Source organism: Lagopus leucura, unplaced genomic scaffold, assembly GCF_019238085.1.
Source record: "Lagopus leucura isolate 7727_CA_CO unplaced genomic scaffold, USGS_WTPT01 Super-Scaffold_100094, whole genome shotgun sequence".
Classification (NCBI taxonomy): Eukaryota; Metazoa; Chordata; class Aves; order Galliformes; family Phasianidae; genus Lagopus; species Lagopus leucura.
In genome coordinates, this window is record NW_024962321.1 from 1 (window position 1) to 18,679 (window position 18,679).

Here is an 18,679-nt window from a genome sequence, read left to right on the forward strand (position 1 = left end):
CGCGGGCCGGGCCGGGCCGGGCGGCGGCGGCGGCGGCGGCGGGCGGCCGGAGGGGGCAGAGCGGCGGCGGATCCGAGCGCCGAGAGCCGCCGGAGTAGCGGAGCCGCAGCCGCCGCCGCGGCCGCAGGTAGGAACGGGCGCGGGGCCGCCATCGCCTCCGAACGGGGCCGCGCCGCCGCTGCCGCTTTCGCTTTCCGCGGCCGTAAACAGGGCGGGGGGCGGCCCCGGGCGGCCGGAACGGGCCGTGCAGCGCCGCGCAGCGTTCTGCGTCCGGGCCGGGCCGGGCCGGGCCGGGGGGGCGCGCGTTGGGCACCTGCGGGGGGCGGCCGTGCGAAGGCGCCGTCGGGGTTGGAGGTGGCGGTGGGATCTGTCGGTTTGTTTTGGGTTTGGTTGGTTTGTTTTGCCTTTTTTTTGTTGTTTTAGTTTGCGTCTTTTGGGGGGTGGGGGAATAATTTTTTTTTACAATTATTTTTCTCCTCCCTTCAGTAAATATTTTGGGTGTTTCGTAACCCGCAGCGGACGAGCGCAACTTGGCGGCGGGGCCCGGCGCAGAGGCCCGCGGCCTCACTGCTGTCCCTTGGGACCGGGACGGGAGCGGCAGTCCCGGGGCCGGCAGGTGCGGGCCGGGCCGTGCGCACGCCCCCGAGGTTGCGCGAACTTTGCGCGACCGCTGCGCGGAGCCACCGCGCATCCCGAGGCGGGGAGCGGAACAGCGCGGGGCTGGGGCCGCTTCTCGCGGGGCTGATCCCGGGGGGAGCTGTGAGAGCGCGCACTGAGCGCTGGGGACGGCGCCTGGCGCATCTATGGGTCTTCTGCAGCACGCGCTCTGTGCTGGGCAGAGTTGAAGCAGGATGGAAAATAAATCCCTCGTCCAAGCCGGGCACAGCAGTGCTGCCCTGCACGGCACTGATGGTGGCCTTTTGCCCAAGCCTTTTGCCGGCCGGTGCTGCGCAGGGCTGATTGCGACCCCTGGGAATGAGAGCCACCACCTGTCTGCTGCCGTATGGGAGCTGTCAGGGCTGTGAGCTCGTGCCACACAGGGCGAGCTGGGTGCCCTCGGCTGCCAGCACTGGCCCTGGTGAGGGCTGTGCCAGGGGACCCCATCTTGTCCGGGAGCAGTGTGGGGTGTCCATGGTGTGGGGTGGGAGGTGGCCCTGTGGGTCCGAGGTGCGATGCGGAGCAGGGCACTGCTCAGGATGTCCCCATCAGCCCGTGCAGGACTGGAGCTTTAGGAGCACGTAGTCTGGAGCAGAGCTATAGTGCTACTCAGCCCCAGTGCTTTGGGGGAACATGGGCTGCACCCTGAGATACCATCAGCACTCGTTGACATCCCTGGGAAGCGTGGAGGGCGCAGGCAGGTGTGTGCCTCGCTGGCAGCACAGTGTGGGCTGCCCTGGGGCTGTGAGAAGTCCATGGCCTTGCAGCATGGAGTTGGGGGGGGTGAGTGCTGGGTAGCCTGGGCAGCACTGCAGGTACCTGTGACCGGGCCAGCCTCAAGCTGTGCTGCGCTCAGAGCAATCCTGTACTTGGAGGTGCAGGAGGAGAGCTGTGCTGTGGGCCCAGCAAGTGGCTCCAGGTGGGTTTTGGGGATATTTGCTCACCTGCCCATAGCGGGGCAGCAGCGAGCGTGGGGGCTCCCAGAGCTGTCAGGATTGTGCATGAGATACTGTGGCTTCTGAGGTCTGGGTGTGAGGTTGGGGACCGTTCCCACCGGAAGGGGAATGCTGTGCTGCAGCGTGGCAGGAGGAGCCCTGAGGTGCAGGCAGTCTGTCCTGGAGGCCACGTGCTGCGCGCTGCTGTCATCGGCTTCGCGTTTCATGGCTTTTCCTACGGTGCTTGGCCTCTAGCAGTGGATTCTTTGGTGTGCCCGCCTCGTGCCTTTGCAGTGCGATGCTGACGCTTTGGGGCGGGCCGTGGCCTCCCAAGGATGCTCTCCCGAGTGCTCGGGGCTGAGGAGCGGCTCAGTGCGGGGGGTGACACACAGCGTCTGCGGGACCTCCCCTCCTGCTGCAGGGGAAGTGCTGACTCCAAACGGGCTGCGAGGGCTTTGCCGTGGGGTTTCCCAGCCGTCTCTCGAGTGATAGTAAAACCCAGATACACTGTGCGCGAAAAATCCCTTCTCCCTGAGCTCCTGCAGCGTGTGGGCGGCCGGCGGCGAGCGGTGACGGTGCCGCGCCGCGTACAGTAAAGTGGCCCCGGCAGCTGGGAAATGACTTCTTGGTTTGCGAGGAATTCCTGTAAGGCTCAGAGACCTCGCGGCAGCGCCCGGGACCCGGCGGGGTGCCCGCCTTGCGGGGCTCCGTGCCCCTGCCCGACTCTGGGGGGGGGCTGGCACCGCTCCTGCTCCCCCCAGCGGGGCTGCGCTCCGGCCCGTGTCGCTCCGGCTGCCGCCTGGGTTCAGCTGTCCCCGGCTCCGAGTGCTCCGGGTGAAGCGGATTCGACAGCTGTGGTGTGGCGGTGGCGTGCCTTTCCTTTCATGGGGTGTCTATTTTGCAACCCCCAAGTGTTTTGATCCCGGGAGGAGGGGGGTGGGGGTGTTTACCCTGGCACCGCGTGTCCGGCGCGGGGCTGCGAGCTGCGCTGGCCATGCCTGAATGTTACACGCAGCAACAGTTCTAGCAACATCTGCTGGCTGATAAAAGGTACGTTGCCGTGAACTGTTTCTCCCTGCCTCGTTGGGAAATGTCGAGGGGGAGGCAGGCGTGTGAGCGCGGCTTCCTGGCCGATAGGGGAGAGCTGACTTGCTGATAAAGCAGAATCCTCCCATCTCGCTGCACCAGAGGGCTGGCAGCGTTCGTTCCCCGCTGTGTGCTGCTCTGTGCTGCCGGCGATGCGCTGCTGCCCGGCCCCGCGCCGCGGCTCTGGCGGCCGGAATGCCGCAGCCGGGCCGTAGCGCGCTCACGACGCGATCCTCGCTCAAGCAGTCGCCGGTGAGTTTTGCAATCTCCGTTTTTCGCCGTAACTTCGTGTCTTCCTGTTGTTGTGAGGTGTAAATACCGGGTTGTAGCGCGGCTGTGCTCGGGGAGGGAACTGGGGAAAAAGCTGACGGTGGGGCGGCGCCGGGAGCGCGCACCGCCGGGTTTTTGCTCCGCGCGCTCCATTGCCGCCTGCAGAGCCCAGCGGAGGAGAGGCAGCTCCGCTTGTGTCGATCCCAGCGCCGGCGTGGGCTGAAGTACAGCTGTAAAACGATCCCTGTCCTGTGGTGCTGTAAAAAGGAGCTCCGGCTCTTCTGGGCTCCGTGGCACAGCTGCCTCGGCCTGGCACGCTCCTTTTATAAACCCGTTACTCACCCCGCTCTCCTGGAAATGTTTTGGGGGAGCGGCTGCTGCTCCCCATCAGCGCGTCGGCAGAATCTGCGGTGCGGGACCCGACCAATTCCCCCCGTGTCTGCGGGCTCCACGGGCGTGAGAGCCAACGCTGCATCCTGTGCCACCGCACGAGGGACCTCCGGCCCTGGGTGCCAATCTGAATGAGAACTGTTCTGGCAGCCGGCCGTCTTTGAGTTGTTTATTCCCATTCCCTCTGTCAGCCTCCTGGGCGTTTGCGTGCCCCCCTCCCTGCAGCAGGGTTTGCTCTGCCTGCCCACCCAGCTCCATTGCAGCCTGGTGCTCTGCGGTGCCATGTGGACGTGCCAGCTGTGCCAGGACCCGGGGCGGGTGACCGTGCCCTGCGGCTCCTGCTGGGATGGGGCTGTTGGTTCCTGCGCTGCCCCAAATGGGCTCCACTCCGCAAATCCAGCTTGGCAGGTGAATGGATTAGTGAGATTGTGTGCGCTCACTGAGGCATGGCAGATAAAATGAAATTGTGTCTGCGGACCCAAATCGGGGCTAATTCGATGCCGTGATGAGCTTAATCCCCGCAGCCTCCCTGGGCAGGGATTAGCAGTGTGCCCAGTGTGGGGCTGTGTCCCCGGGAGGTGCTGGCTGAGCTCTGGTGGTGTTGTGCAGCATCAGGAAAGCACTGCACGTGCAAGTTTGGGGCCGTGCTGCAGTGTGCAGGAGCTGCTGTCAGCCCCTGGATTCGAGGGATTTCACTGGGATTTCACTGGGTATTTTGATGGTTTGGTTTTTACGTAGGCAGCTGGGCCTCTGTGGTTGTAAGGGAAAATCTAAAGGGGGAGCCACACATTCCCAAACCCTCGAGTGCCAGGGGGCAAATAAAAATGAATGTTAATGACTCTGATTAATATTATGTGCGGGCATTCCTGCCGGCCTCGGGTTGGTGCTGGGCAGCAGGCGCCGGTCCCTGCCCATGCAGGACACGCACACCGCCCTCCCCGCTGTGCTGTGGGCCCGCATGGGGTTCCCCTGTTCCTGTGCTCTGCAAGTTCTCCATTTTGGCTCCCGACACGGCAGGGCTGCGTGGCCTCTGCCGGATGGGAGAGCGCAGAGTGGGCACCGCGCCTCTGCCTGGCGGCTGCTGGGAGAAAATACTGAATTTCTCCCCCATCGCTGCCCAGCTCTGAGTGCCAGCGGCGGCCCGGCGTTCTGCCGCCCTGCTCCCCAGCACAGTGTGGCAGGGGCTGATCCCACTGCCTCGCAGTGCCACGGGGCTGAGCCCTCGGCTGCTGCCGCTCTTCGGCACGAGACAAACCCCATCAAAGCGCAGAGCTTCTAGAAGGAGCTCTCCTGAACCCGCCGCTGCCTCCACCTCGCAGCCGAAAGCTGGAAACCGCACGCGGGCGAAGAAGGGGCGAGCAGAGCTGATCCCAGCACAGCGGGTGCCCTGTGGAGAGCTTGGGGCAGGCGAGGGCCGGGGGCTCAGCCCCGATGCCGAGCGGAGCCGCGGGGTGCAGGTGAGCCCAAACTCCCCCATGTCCATCCTCAGCGCTTCTCCCTGGAGGGGGGGTCGAGGGGGCCCAGCCCCACAGGTCGGGGCTGCATCCCGCTGCAGGGGGGGGGATGAGGGCAGGGGTTGCCATCCCTGTGCTCCCAGTTGCGCTGTGCAGGTGGTAGAAGGAAGCAGCCGGAGCACAGCGCTGCCCGGCTGCGCAGGCAGCTGACATTTTGGAAGGAAATAGCTGCTCTCAGCTCCTTCCTGTAGCACGCAGCCTGCAAAACGGCCGCGCCGGGACGCGGCTGTGCCGGCAGCGCCTGCCCGGAGCCACCACCGCGCTGCTCTGCAGGCTGCGGCGAGCGGACCCCGGTGAGTACGGCCCGGGATGAGTGTGCGGATGGGGGATGGCAACCCGGCCCGCATCTGCCGGCCCCGTGCCGCGCAGGAGCCAGGGACCGTGCCTGGAGCTCTCTGAGCCCGGGGAGGCCGTGGGCCATGGAGCCCTTTGGGTGCACGCAGAACCCTTCGTGTCTGCAGGGCAGGACGCAGAGCGTGGCGGCCACGTGAAGGGGAAGGGGCTGAGCTGGGGCGGCACCGGGGGAGCTCAGCAGAGAGGGGCTGCCTGGGGGCTGTGTGCATCCCCAGGGTGGAGCAGGGGTAGCACGTGGGTGTCTGTGGGGGGGGAACCGATGCCATCCATGCGCCGAGCGGCCGCTGCTGGCTGCTTCTCCCAGAGCCAGTGGGATGGGGCCGCATCCAGCCCTGGCTGAGACCTGGTGTGAGCTGCCCTTCTCTGTGGGATGTGGGTCCCCACTATGGCACAGTGTCCCCCTGGGAGCACCAACCCACGTGGTGCTCGGGGTCCAGCCTTGTGGCCACGAGTGAGGCCATCTCTGACCTGGAAGAGATCTTGGGCTCCCGGAGGTGCTGGGAAACCACGTGTCTGTGTGTTTACTGTGAGGGCTGCTATGGAGCCGGCACCGCAGCTTTAGCACCAACGTGGCGGGGGGAGGGGGAGAGCTGCTCCCTGCTGGGAGGAAATTGCACCCAGACCCCCCTGCTTGGGGCTGGGGAGCCCCACAAAAAGGGCAGTGTGGGCACTGCTGCGGCAGAGGGGCCACATGGGGCAGCAGCAGCAGCCACAGCCCTTTTGGGGTGCCCCCTCCTCCCCCAGCACTTTACCTGGCCCTTCAGGGCGCGTGGGGGACCAGGGCCTGCAGTCGGTGGGTGTGCTGGTGTGAGCAGGGGGATCATCCCTGGAGGGGCTGTGTGTTGTGAGCATGATGTGAGAGCCCCACAGGCATCCTGCAGCTGTGCACTGTGAGCATCCTGTGAACATCCCAGGACTGCGTGCCATGAGCATCCTGCGAGCACCCACATCTGTGTGCAGAAAGCATCTCAGGAGCATCCTGCAGGCATCCTGCGCTCAGCTGGAACTGGCTCACCAGGGCAGCAGCAGTTCGGGGGCAGCGGCCCTTGGGCAGGTGCTGCCCATGCTGTGGCTTTGCCGTGCTCCCTGCACACAGGATTGTGTCTGCCAGCCTCGCCCTATGAGACATTTCCCTCCTTTTTCTATTTGCTGCTGGGCTGTGGCTTTCCTGCAACTCACGGCTGGAGCTGGCTGCCAGCCTGCTGCTGTGCCTGGGAGGCTCTGGGGCTTGCCAGTGCTGGCTGTGGCCACAGCCCATCCCAACTGCAGCCTCGGCTGGGTCTCTTGACCACCCCTGGACTCAGAGGTGCTCCCAGCTCCCTCATGTTGTTGCCTTGAGTCCTCTAGGAAACATACTTTGTGTGCATTTCACCCATTTTGCAGCCAATCTGGTAATGACAATTGGGCAGTGGAGCTACTGGCATCTCCCTGCCAGGCACCCCTCCTCAAGCTGTCCCCACTTTACCCCTCCACAGCAACTGTCCTGCTGTGTGCAGCATTGCAAGCACTAAGTCACCAGCAGGCAAGTTGCTGTGGCTTGTTGAGTTGCTGCTGGTTAACCGAGCTGTGGTAATGGGTGGGATTATAACTCCCTGCCAGGACTAACTAAATGCAAAGCAGCTGAAACCACTGCAATTATCTGTCTCTTGCATTTGTTTGCCGTGCATGCAGCTGACTGCTGCAGCTGCCCCTGGTGCTGCAGCTAAGGCATGGCTGCTGGGGCTGCCCTCAGGATGGGATGGGATGAGGACAGGGATGGGACAGGGATGTGGCACCAGACGTTTCTGCATCTTTTGGGAACGTCTGCTGTGCTCGTGGCCAGCTCCCATGGCGGCGCAGCTCCACACACAACGATGAGGCCACAGCAGCTGCAGCACTGTGCTGCCTGCCGGCGCTCCATGCAAAGTCCTGCAGCTCCTGGGAAGGTTCCCCAGCCTGTGGATGAGGCAGAAAACAAGCAGTGTGGAGAAATGCCTGTGGCTGCATCAGTGATCCTTTTCCTTGGCTGCAGGTATCATCCCAGTGCCCATGGGGTGCATTTTGGGGCTGTCCTGCACCCCCTGCAGCGCTGCTGTTCTGCCCACCATTCCCACTGCGATGTTCCCATCTCCTGCTCCAAAGCAGAGCCTTTTGTGCACCCTAACAGAGAGCTGACCGCAGCAGCAGATTAATACTTGTTGCTTAACAACCCATTCAAATGGAGTAGGAAGTGTTCTGCTCCTGTAAGATGGAATGTATCACCATTTTCTTGATAGGAAGAGCAGCATTTGTTTGTTCTTTTGTCCGTGCTGATGTTTCTGTGCTGGGCCTGGGCTGCTCCCAGGGTTCCATCCCTTCCTGGTGCAGTAAAACCATTCCTGGCATCCTCTGCAGCTCTGCCAGCAGCAGCATTTCCATCAGAGCCTCTTATCAATTGTCAGCAATTGCTAACTGCCTGCGCGTGCATTGCTATCGGCCTCCCCCTGTACCCTTTTCCTCACTGCTTTCTGTTTTCATTGCCTCCCCCAGGCCTAGCAGAATTTCTAGCTCGCTGTCTCTTCTGTGAATGGGGAAACGTTCCTTGCTTTTTATAAGGGAAAAAATCATTTTTAGCCAACTCGGTTATTGTTCCTCTTCCTGTGTAGGGTGGGGAGTGGGGGAAAGGTCTGGCACTGGGTAGGTGCCGTCTCTCCGCAGTCCTGGCTCCGTTTGCTGTGTGCGTGGCTGCTCCCTGACAGTGGGGATGCCAGGGCTGTGTGTCTGTATCCACAACCTGTGGTTCTGGGGCCACTGAGGCTGCCTGGCCCTACTGACACCGGAGCTCCTCGGCAGCCCCCTGCCCCCGCTTCCCTGACCACGAGTCCATGGTGCAGCAAAGGGAAATGGCAGCAAAGCGGCCGAGGCAGCGGCGCCATCTGTGAATGCCTCCAAGCTGTCCGATGGCTTTTCCTGGAACAGGGCGGTGACACAGAGCTGAGATCCCCCCCGTCCCCTCGGGGTGGCTCTGGGGGTTCCCAGCGCGGGGTCCCTGCGCGGTGCTGACGATGCGTCCCCGCAGGTGGTGAGCCATGGCGGTGTGGATCCAGGCGCAGCAGCTCCAGGGCGAAGCCCTGCGGCAGATGCAGGCGCTCTATGGGCATCACTTCCCCATCGAGGTGCGGCACTACCTGTCACAGTGGATCGAGAGCCAGGCGTGGTGAGTCGGCCGCACCGAGCCCCGCGGCGCCGTGCTGCCCCTCTGCCTCCGCTCTGCCCCCCCCACTGCCATTGCTCCGTTGCACCCCCAAAGGGACTCCATCGACCTCGACAACCCCCAGGAGAACGTGAAGGCGACGCAGCTGCTGGAGGGGCTGATCCAGGAGCTGCAGAAGAAGGCGGATCACCAAGTGGGTGAAGATGGCTTCCTGCTGAAGATCAAACTGGGGCATTATGTCACGCAGCTGCAGGTGAGCAGGGGGCTGCAATGGGGTGACCGGGGTTCCCTGCCCCGCACCCGGCTCAGCTCGCATCTCTGCAGAACACGTACGACCGCTGCCCCATGGAGCTGGTGCGCTGCATCCGGCACATCCTGTACCACGAGCAGAGGCTGGTGCGGGAGGCGAACAACGTGAGTGGGGCTGCGGGCATCACTGGAGTGAGGAGTGGGTCCTGAGGGTAGGGCTGCGGGGATCTCCATCATCAGGGTGATGGAGAGGGAATGGGGAGGTGCTCACTGCCCTCCGGCTCTTGGTGGGGACAGGGAGGGTCCCTTTGTCCCTTTGATCCCAGAGGGGATCCCCAGCCGTGCTCAGTGCTCCCGTGCCCATGCAGAGCCCCTCACCTGCCGGCACTCTGGTGGATGCCATGTCGCAGAAGCACCTGCAGATCAACCAGACCTTCGAGGAGCTGCGGCTCATCACACAGGACTCAGAGAACGAGCTGAAGAAGCTGCAGCAGACACAGGAATACTTCATCATCCAGTACCAGGAGAACATGCGCCTGCAAGGTGCCTGAGGGGCTGGGGGGGTGTGGGGCCGGGTGCCGGCCGTGCCCTAACGCTGTCCCCATCCCCAGCCCAGTTCTCCCAGCTCTCCCAGCTGGGTCCCCAGGAGCGCCTCTCACGGGAGACGACGCTGCAGCAGAAAAAGGCATCGCTGGAGGCCTGGCTGCACCGGGAGGCGCAGACACTACAGCAGTACCGTGTGGTGAGTGCCAGGGGGTGTCCCCACAGTGGCTGCGTGCCACCCCGTGTGCTGTGACAACATCCTGCCCGACAGGAGCTGGCCGAGAAGCACCAGAAGACGCTGCAGCTGCTGCGCAAACAGCAGACGACGATCCTGGACGATGAGCTGATCCAATGGAAGCGTCGGCAGCAGCTGGCGGGCAACGGCGGCCCCCCCGAGGGCACCCTGGATGTGCTGCAGACCTGGTGGGTGCCGGTGGGAGGGGGGAACTGGGTCTGTTCCCATGGTGGGTGCTGAGCCTGCTGCCCCCCAGGTGCGAGAAGCTGGCGGAGATCATCTGGCAGAACCGGCAGCAGATCCGCCGCGCCGAGCACTTGTGCCAGCAGCTGCCCATCCCTGGCCCCGTGGAGGAGATGCTGTCAGAGCTGAACGGCACCATCACCGACATCATCTCCGCCCTGGTCACCAGGTAGGGGGGCAGCTCGGGGGATGGGGGGCATTTTGGGCTCCTCTGCCCACCTGACTCTCTGCCCCCCAGCACCTTCATCATCGAGAAGCAGCCTCCCCAGGTGCTGAAGACACAGACCAAATTTGCAGCCACCGTGCGGCTCCTGGTGGGGGGGAAGCTGAACGTGCACATGAACCCCCCCCAGGTGAAGGCCACCATCATCAGTGAGCAGCAAGCCAAGGCCCTGCTGAAGAATGAGAGCACCCGCAAGTAATGCCTAAGGCGCCAGGAATGGGGATGTGGAGGCAGCGGGGTTGGGGGGTGTGAGGGGCTGCTGCCATCCTGACCGCCTGTCCTCATGCAGTGAGAGCAGTGGGGAGATTCTCAACAACTGCTGTGTGATGGAATACCACCAGGCCACCGGGACGCTCAGCGCGCACTTCCGCAACATGGTGAGAGCCAGCAGTCCCATGCCTGGTGCCTCTGCCCACACTGCGTGCCCCGTGGTCACCATTTATGTTGTCATCCATGCTGCATCCCTCCTGTGCTCACCCCTTGTGTCCCTGCAGTCCCTGAAGCGGATCAAGCGCTCGGACCGCCGCGGCGCTGAGTCGGTGACGGAGGAGAAGTTCACCATCCTCTTTGAGTCGCAGTTCAGCGTCGGTGGCAACGAGTTGGTCTTCCAGGTGAAGGTAAAGCTATTGGTCATGGGTGAACTGTGGACACCGTGCCCACACACAGAGCTACGGGACCGGGATGGGGCGTGTATTTTGGGGGTGTGGGGGGGAGTGGGGAGGAGGTCCCGCCACATCCCATCTCAGTTCTGTGCCGCTGTCCTTCCTGCTGGCAGACGCTGTCCCTGCCTGTGGTGGTGATTGTGCATGGCAGCCAGGACAACAACGCCACGGCCACCGTGCTCTGGGACAACGCCTTCGCGGAGCCCGTGAGTACGGAGTGATGGGTGGGCTCCATCCACCTGAAGAGCAGGGCTGCCCAGCGGGGATGTGCCCGAGGCCAGGTGTTGGCCATGCTGACTCTGTCCCATGTCCTCTCCAGGGCCGCGTGCCCTTCGCCGTGCCCGAAAAAGTGCAGTGGCCGCAGCTCTGTGAGGCACTCAACATGAAGTTCAAGGCAGAGGTGCAGAGCAGCCGCGGGCTGACAAAGGAGAACTTAGTGTTCCTGGCACAGAAGCTCTTCAACAGCACCAGCTCCCACCTGGAGGATTACAGCAGCACCACGGTGTCCTGGGCCCAGTTCAACCGGGTGAGCGGGTGCTCCGTGTGCCAGGATGGGCTTGGCTGCACTGCGGTGCCAGCGCTTATGCCCAAAGAGAGCTGTTTTGTGTTGGATCAGTGCAAAACCCAACCAGGTGTTGGCTGCAGCAGAGCAGGAGGTGTTGCCCTCCACGTTTGGAGGCTGCAGTGCTCTGTGTCCCTGGGGTTCGCTGCTTGTGCTCCCCGAGCTGTGCTGTGTGGTGTCATGGGATGAGGGCTGGCGGGTGCCCAGCTCTGCATCCATCCGGGTCTCCGCCACATCCTTGTGTTTGGAGGCAGGAGCGCTCACTTTTTGGGGCTTTCCACAGGAAAATTTGCCTGGGAGGAACTACACCTTCTGGCAGTGGTTTGACGGTGTGATGGAGGTGTTGAAGAAGCATCTGAAGCCTCACTGGAACGATGGGTAAGAGCCGTCCTGCCTCACGTGCACGGCGCCACACCGCCCGCCTGACGCCCTCGCTCTGCATAGGGCCATTCTGGGCTTCGTCAACAAGCAGCAGGCGCACGACCTCCTCATCAGCAAACCCGACGGCACCTTCCTGCTGCGCTTCAGTGACTCGGAGATCGGCGGCATCACCATCGCATGGAAGTTCGACTCCGGTGAGTGCAGCCCCCGCTGCCCCCATCTCCGTGTCCCCACCTGGGCTCCTTCAGCACCTCCTGTGTCTGCTTGGCACCAGCACCACCGGTTGCGTGCTTGCAGCTCCCCTTCGTTCCCGCCAGCTCCTGCTTTCTGGCAGGCTGTGTTTTGTCCCCAGATATTGGGGGAGGGAAAAAGCTCAGGAAGCAACGTTGCATTTTCGGCACAGTCTCAGGCTCACCCCAGGTATCACTGCGGTGCCGTCTCTTGTCTTCCAGCTGAGAGGATGTTCTGGAACCTGATGCCTTTCACCACCAGGGACTTCTCTATCCGCTCGCTGGCTGACCGCCTCGGGGACCTCAGTTACCTCATCTACGTGTTCCCTGACCGGCCCAAGGATGAGGTCTTCTCCAAGTACTACACGCCGGTTCTCTGTGAGTCCACGCCAGGTAGCGCTGCCCTTCACCCCTCACGCGTCACTCCTCTGCACCTCCCCTGGGGAGGGCCTGGGCTTGCCAACACATCCAGCCCTGGGGGCCCCCACCCCTCTGCAGGTGTGCAGTTGCCCACAGCTCTGCACCTCAGCACTGCCTTCTTTCCTCTAGCTAAAGCTGTGGATGGGTATGTGAAGCCACAGATCAAGCAAGTTGTGCCAGAGTAAGTGCGAGTGTGCGGGGTCCCATGGGTTCATCCCTGGCTTGCTGGGCTGGGTCGTTCCCAGCCACAGTGCTGGCCGCATCGGTGCTGGGGATGAGCAGCCCAACAGCAAGAGGCCGCAATGCTCCTCTGGGAGCCCAGATCTCCCCGTGGCCAACAGGGCTGGGACCCTGCAGGTGGCTGCTGCTACTGGGGACTGAGATGGGGAGCGTGTGCAGGGTCTGGATCCCTGCTAGGAGGCGATGAGCGTTGCCAGGACCCACGCAGCACTCACCCGCTCTCATCCCTGCAGGTTTGTGAGCGCATCAGGTGACGCCGTCCCTGGGGGGGGCACCTACATGGACCAGGCTCCGTCGCCAGCCGTCTGCTCTCACCCCCATTACAACATGTACACACAGAAGTAGGTATCATGTCCCCATCCCCCCTGCGGCCACCCTGGCCCACACCCTCACCCCCTCACCTCCTGCAGCCCCGAGACTGTGCTGGACCCTGAAGGCGACTTCGACCTGGACGACACCATGGATGTGGCCCAGCACGTGGAGGAGCTGCTGCGGCGCCCCATGGACAGTCAGTGGATCCCCCACGCCCAGTCGTGACCGGCGGCCGCACGGCCCCACATTGGCCCCCAGCGCTGCGGGGACTGTGCCGTGTTTGTGTCTCTGTGCCCAACCGGGGGGCAGGCGGCCGTGGGGGGGTTCTCGCCCCACAGATTTGCTCTGTGCTCTCCCCAAATGCAGGGTGGTGTCCAGCTCTTTGATGTTTATGCCCTTGTATAAAAGGCAGCGGATTTGTCGCATGGTTTTTCCTGTATGTTCCTTTTACACGGCCCAGCTTCGGCTTTCCGCTTCTGCTCGCGGCGGTGCTGCCCCACTCCCCGCAGACCCGGGGGGGGGGCGGGGAGGCCCGGCCGCGGGTTCGCTATCTGCAGCCGCCACAAGGATGTACGTGTGCGCGTCGGTGTTCTATCGCGGTGACCCCGTTCCCCGGGCGGGGGGTGGCAGTCTGCGGTGTCGGGGTCCCCTCCAGGTCCCCATCTCGTCCTCTGCCCCCGACGGCTGCGGGGAGTCCTCCCGGCTCCGGGTGCGTCCCCTCGGTCCCCTCCGGCACCGCTGCGGGGAGGGGGGCGGTGGGGAGGAAGCGCAGCGAGGGGCGGGCAGGAGGCGGCGGAGGCGGGAAGGGGCCCCTCTTCCCCCCCGGCCCGTCCCATCCGTGTCCCAGAACCTCTGGTTCCCTGGCGATGTTATTTTTCTACCACAGAGTAAATAAAGCACGGACTATTTTTGTAACACAAAAGCTCTGGGTTTCACGTGTGTCTCGGGGAGGGCGCAGCTCCCGGCCCCGCTCTGCCGGGGGGTAGGGGCCCCTCACCCGCACCCGTCGGGCTGGGGTCGGGGCAGGAGGCTCGGGAGCTGCAGGCATTGCCCCGGGCCAAAGTAAAGCAAACCGAATTCCGCTGTTTCTTTTGATTTGTTTTGTTTTGTTTGTTTTATTTTTTAATAAAAGGGCCGCCCCGTTCCGAGCGGTGCACACCGGGCTGCGTTTGTTGTCTATTTTTATTTGCGATTCGTTCCTCTGCTCGCATCGCCCCGTCGGGGCTGGGAAGGGGCGGCGTGGTTTTTTAATGAAATACAGAAGGGAGAAAACGAAAATAAATCCTGCGCTCGGGCGCAGAGGCGGAGCCGCCCGGTGCCCATTTCCCGGGGCGGGGGGACAGCGGGCGGGCCCGGGCGCGCTCATTGCCCGTCATTTCTGCCGGAGCCGGAACAGCCGGCGGCGACCGGGGGGGGGCGGACCAGGGGGACGCGGGAGCGCGGCGGGGCGGGTGCGGAGATGGCGCCGGCCGCGCTCTCGGGGGCGCTGCTGTCCGCGATCTCCGGGCCGATGTTGGCCGCGGTCGTCGCGCTGTTGGTGGCCGTGTGCGTGGTGCTGCCCTCCGCCCCGCCGCTGCGGCACCGCCTGCTCCGCGCCGCGCTGCTGCGGGCCTCGGGGTGGCAGCGGCGCCGCCTGGAGCTGCAGAGCACCGACGTGCGGCACGGGCAGGAGCGGCGGCTGCGGCGGCTGCTGCCCCTCGGCGAGGCCCCGGGTGAGCGGGGCTGGGAGAGGAGAGCGGGCAGCGGGGGCTGCGGGGCGCCCTTCTGAGCCCCGCCTTCCGCTCGCAGGGTCCGAAGCGTTCCGGGAGCGTCACCCGCCGAGCACGTGTTGCAATGACGGGGAGCGAGCGGAGCCGCTGCCGCCGCTGAGCCTCTGGGCCGTGCTGCGGAGCTGCTGGAGAGCCGAGCCCGCGCTGCAGGTAGCCAAGGGCTGCGGGGAGCGCGGCGCGGGCGGTGCCCCGCGGCTTTGTTCTGCAGCCCCCCGATCTCTCCGCACAGGGGGTCCTGCTCTACCTGCACGCCTTGCGCCGCACCTTCCCGCAGGCGCTGACGCTCCGCGGCACGGCCCTGCTGGGCTGGGCGCCCACCGCTCCCCGCACCCCGGGCTTCTGCCCGCTGCCCACGCTGTACTGCACGCCCCCCGAGGCCGCCGCCCTGCCCCTGCGCTCCGCAGCCCTGCGGGTGCAGCTGCTCTTTGCCCTGCAGACGCGTGCGCTGCGCGTGCTGGAGGCCCGGCTGCCCAACGAGCTGCACGACGCGCTGGCGGCACTGCGGGACGGCTGGGCAGAGCTGGCCCACGACCTGGCGCTGGGCACGCTGAGCCCCCAGCCCGGGCTGCCCGAGGAGGTGCGGGGTCGGCTGCAGGCGCTGCTGGTCCCCGACGGCACGCGGGCAGCAGAGCTGCGGGCTGAGTGTGAGAGGGGCTTCGAGGGCATCCTGCGGCGCCTGTGGCCGCAGCTGCAGGTGGTGGTGGTGGGGACGGTGCGCGGCGGGGAGCGGCTGTACTGCGATGCTCTGAGCCGGGCAGCCTGCGAGGGGCTGCCCCTGTACTGCCCCTGGTACCGGGTGGCAGGAGGTGAGTGCTGGGGGTGCAGCATCCCTCTCGCAGGGATCGATCTTCTCTCTGTGCCCTACAGAGGGGATGAGGAGAGTGGTCTGGAGCTCACAGCCGCTCTTTGCCCAGCTCTGCTCGGTGTCAACCTGTGGCCAAAAGAGCCCACGCCTCGCTTTGTGCTGTGCCCAGAGTGGGCATTTTGTGAGTTCCTGCCCTGCCCAGCCGAGGAGGAGGAGAAGCAGCACACGGTGCTGCTGGGCGAGCTTTGGGAGGGACGCGAGTACACACTGATCCTCACCGCCCAGCCCAGGGAGTACAGGTGCTCTGCTGTGGGACTGCGGGGGCTGTGCACCCCTCCGCAGCCTCATGCCCTCACTGCCCACACAGGTGCCGTGCCGGAGAGGTGTTGCAGGTAGCCGGCTTTCATAAGCAGTGCCCTGTGGTGGAGCCCGTGCGCAGGTGAGGTCACCCCAGCCCTGTGGCCCTCACCTTTAGGCAGGCTGTGGGGATGCACGGTGCTGCTGGCACCCCCAGTGCAGGCTCTCCAGCCCTGCTGTGCCCGCAGGGAGAGCCAAGCGCTGAGTGTGCGTGGCGAGAGCATCCCTGAGGAGCAGTTCTGCCGCAGCCTGTGCCGTGCCGTGGGCATGTGGCCGGGTGCCCGCCTCATGGACTACATCTGCGTGGAGAGCACCTTGCTGGGTGAGCATCCCCAAAGCGTTCCTGTCACCCGCCTCCAAGAGCTGGTGGCTGCAGGTGGCCGTGACGTGCTGGTGGCGCCACCACAGGTGCCTTCTCAGGGGCCGGTGCCCCCCATTACGAGGTGTTCGTGGAGCTACGGGGCCTGCGGGACCTGTCGGAGGGGCAACGCCACAAGGTAAGGCGGTTTGGGGTTTGCTGATGGCAGGCAGGGTGCAGATCTGCTGTGCGCTCCCTGCCCGCCCCGCCGCCACGCGGTGGCAGTGTTCACCGGCAGCGGGATTCCTCCGGGATTGCTTTGCTGATGTGCTGAGCGGGAGCGCCGCGAACAGGGAAGGCTTTTGGCGAAAGGGCTTCTTCCCCGCCTGGTATCAGAGCAGGGGCTCTGGGTAGCTCTGGGTTTTGGGGGGTGGCAGCTGCTCCATAGGGAAAGCAGAGTTTTGGGATGCGCGCTGGCAGCTCCCCCTCCCTGTCTGCAGCTGGACCACTGCCTGCAGGAGGATTTCCCCATCTACAAATCGTTCCGCTTCAAGGGCAGCATCGGGCCCCTGCGCCTGCACCTGGTTGGGGCTGGGGCCTTCGCGCGGCTGCGGGAGGCCATGGGCCGCCCAGTCCCCATGCCGCGGGTGCTGCGGGAGGAGCGGCTGCTGGCCGTCATCCAGGGCACCGTTATCTCCTAAGGGCAGCGCTGGGCTCGCTTGGTGTCACCCACCGGGCACCGAGTGGGATTAGGGTGAGGGGCACCTGATGGAGCTGGCAGAGTGTGACCGTGGCTCTTCTCAGGGCTTGCTTTGGGCACAGGGAGGGACTGTGGCTGCAGTTGGGCACCCTCTGGGCCTTTCTGGATGTGCCTTAGCCAAAGATTGGCCCCATCAAGTGCCACCAGACGCGGGGCAGCGGTGCCTGTGCCTTCCCTGAGGGTCACTTGGGGGTTTGAAGCCGGTGGCCACCACAGGAGAACAGCAGAAACCTCCCTCGCAGTGGGGAGCCTGGGGCTCTGCAGCTTTATGTCCCCTGGCACGGATGCCCTGCGTGCTGGCAGCGGTGACGGCTGCCCCTCCGCAGCCCCAGCGTGTGTCTGGTGGTTTGGAAGCAATCAGCTCCAGCAGGGGCTTTTTAACGTAAAAAACAAAGAGGAAAAAATAAAAAACAGATGCAAAATAAAAGAGGATTAACTCTCAAATATAAATAAAGGACGGCGCTCTGGGATTGATTCTTTTTTTATTTTATTTTTAATCCTCATTAAGAGATTTGTTGATGACAATCCTGACTCTGTTCTGATGAGAAGTTGGCCTTTGTTATCTGCTCGCCTCAGTCCTGGGGAGGGGTCAGCCATGAATATTTAACCAGCTCAGCGTTTGTCTGGGGCTCTGGCAGTGTCTGGGGCCGTTGATGCCTTTGAGGCACAAACTTACCAGGTGGGGGGGGGAGCTGGTCGTTTCCCTGCTTGTTAAGGTTTATTTTAAGGGCTACTGAGCCATGGCGCTCAGAGAGCCTGCTGTGCACACAGCTGTTACCAGGGTGGGGGCAAGCAAGGCCGCTTGTCTTAAAGAAGGCAGGCATGAAGCATCCCTGCAGTGCAGCCACCGCCTCCTGCCAGGGTAGAAATGGTGTGGAGGGCCCTTCCCTGCCATGCCATGCTGGAAATAAGCCTGGAGCAAAATTCCTGTTGCAAGCAGAGAAGAAATTGTGTGATGGGGAGGGTTTGGGGACCCTGAATATCCTGACGGTGAGACACGGGGGCTGGGCCAGGGTGTGTCAGCTGTGCTCAGCGCTGTCAGGGTTGGGCATTACTGGAGGGCAGAGTTGGTGGGTGCTGGATAAAGGCCTGAGGTGAAGCAGCTCTGTGCGCTGCTCCCAGCCCTGTAGTGCAAACATCCGTGACCTGAACATAGCCTGGGAGCCCCGTGGTCATCACATCCTGCTGCTGTGCCACGCATGCCCACAGCCCTTCCCCAGAGCCCCACTGTGCCCCACAGCAAAAACTTGAGCTCTCTGCTTGGACAAGCAGGGAGTGGGCTGGGTGCAGGTGCCAGGCTGTGGAACGTGAGGGCGATTTGAGCAGGATGCAGGCAAGTTTTGGGTACAGACTGCAGGGTGTGGGCTGTGTTTGGGTACCAGGCTGCAGGATGCCTCAGTGCAGGGTGCAAGGCGGTTGCAGTAAGATGTAGGGTGTGAGGTTGATCTGAGTCCCAGGCTGCAGGATGCCAGTCTGGGTTTGAGCACAGCACGCAGGATGCCAAGCTGCTAGCTCGCTTTGGGTGCCAGGCTGCAAGGTGCCGGTTGGGGTCGTGTGCTGAGGTGCGGGTACCAGGATGCAGGGTGCGGGTTTGGCCGGGGTCCCGGCGGTCTGGGGCGGCACCAAGGCCGTGCACTGCGGCGCCGAGCGGAGGCTCAAAGGTGCCGGTACCGCTGCGCGGCCGCGCCGTCACCGCGCGCCGCGGCAGCCCGGGGCGGAGGGGGGGCGCGCCGTCCCCGCCCTCGGCCCCGGCCCGTCCCCTCCTCCCGGCCGCGCCGCCTCCCGCCCGCTCCGCCACTGAGCCAGCAGCGGCGGCGGGCACAGGCACCGGGGCGCCCGGGGCCCCGCGGCGGCCGCTGCTGTGGTGCCGCGGGGATGGCGGAGGGGCCCCGGAGCGCCCCGCCGCCCGGCTCGCCCCGCCCCGCCGCGCCGCTGCCCAACGGGCCCCGCGGCGGCGGTGGCGGCAGCCCCGGTTCGGGCTCGGGAAGCAGCAGCCGCGAGGACTCGGCGGA

At 64.4% G+C, this 18,679-nt stretch overlaps 2 protein-coding genes across 4 annotated transcripts; both read left to right on the top strand.

The window, feature by feature from the left end:
* The first annotated feature begins 79 nt into the window (after positions 1–79).
* Positions 80–13,600, top strand: LOC122188907 (signal transducer and activator of transcription 5B). Of its 3 annotated transcripts, none has more exons than XM_042887582.1 (19): positions 80–127; positions 8,244–8,381; positions 8,475–8,631; positions 8,703–8,792; positions 8,996–9,170; positions 9,239–9,369; positions 9,442–9,593; positions 9,662–9,817; positions 9,887–10,066; positions 10,161–10,248; positions 10,366–10,488; positions 10,647–10,739; positions 10,853–11,059; positions 11,379–11,473; positions 11,540–11,670; positions 11,929–12,099; positions 12,256–12,307; positions 12,600–12,707; positions 12,777–13,600. In XM_042887582.1, exons 2-19 carry the CDS (start codon positions 8,254–8,256, stop codon positions 12,901–12,903), a joined length of 2,364 nt encoding a protein of 787 aa, XP_042743516.1. In that variant the 5' UTR covers positions 80–127; positions 8,244–8,253; the 3' UTR covers positions 12,904–13,600. The 3 variants fall into 3 exon arrangements, with proteins under 3 accessions (XP_042743516.1, XP_042743518.1, XP_042743517.1); XM_042887584.1 differs by having other exon boundaries at positions 11,929–12,084; XM_042887583.1 differs by lacking the exon at positions 80–127 and adding an exon at positions 2,426–2,642.
* A 537-nt stretch (positions 13,601–14,137) lies between these two features.
* GHDC (GH3 domain containing) lies at positions 14,138–16,816 on the top strand. The gene is made up of 8 exons (XM_042887598.1): positions 14,138–14,390; positions 14,467–14,597; positions 14,677–15,253; positions 15,362–15,551; positions 15,620–15,691; positions 15,798–15,931; positions 16,018–16,106; positions 16,408–16,816. Exons 1-8 carry the CDS (start codon positions 14,138–14,140, stop codon positions 16,606–16,608), a joined length of 1,647 nt encoding a protein of 548 aa, XP_042743532.1. The 3' UTR covers positions 16,609–16,816.
* Positions 16,817–18,679: the final 1,863 nt, after the last annotated feature.

Excerpts from the sequence above, each read along its gene's own strand:
- GHDC (XM_042887598.1), top strand. The coding sequence starts at position 14,138 with ATGGCGCCGGCCGCGCTCTCGGGGGCGCTGCTGTCCGCGATCTCCGGG. Across the intron at positions 14,391-14,466 it reads GCCCCTCGGCGAGGCCCCGG|GGTCCGAAGCGTTCCGGGAG; the intron begins GTGAGCGGGGCT and ends TTCCGCTCGCAG. Across the intron at positions 14,598-14,676 it reads GAGCCGAGCCCGCGCTGCAG|GGGGTCCTGCTCTACCTGCA; the intron begins GTAGCCAAGGGC and ends CTCTCCGCACAG.
- LOC122188907 (XM_042887582.1), top strand. The coding sequence starts at position 8,254 with ATGGCGGTGTGGATCCAGGCGCAGCAGCTCCAGGGCGAAGCCCTGCGG. Across the intron at positions 8,793-8,995 it reads TGGTGCGGGAGGCGAACAAC|AGCCCCTCACCTGCCGGCAC; the intron begins GTGAGTGGGGCT and ends GTGCCCATGCAG. Across the intron at positions 9,171-9,238 it reads GGAGAACATGCGCCTGCAAG|CCCAGTTCTCCCAGCTCTCC; the intron begins GTGCCTGAGGGG and ends CCCCATCCCCAG.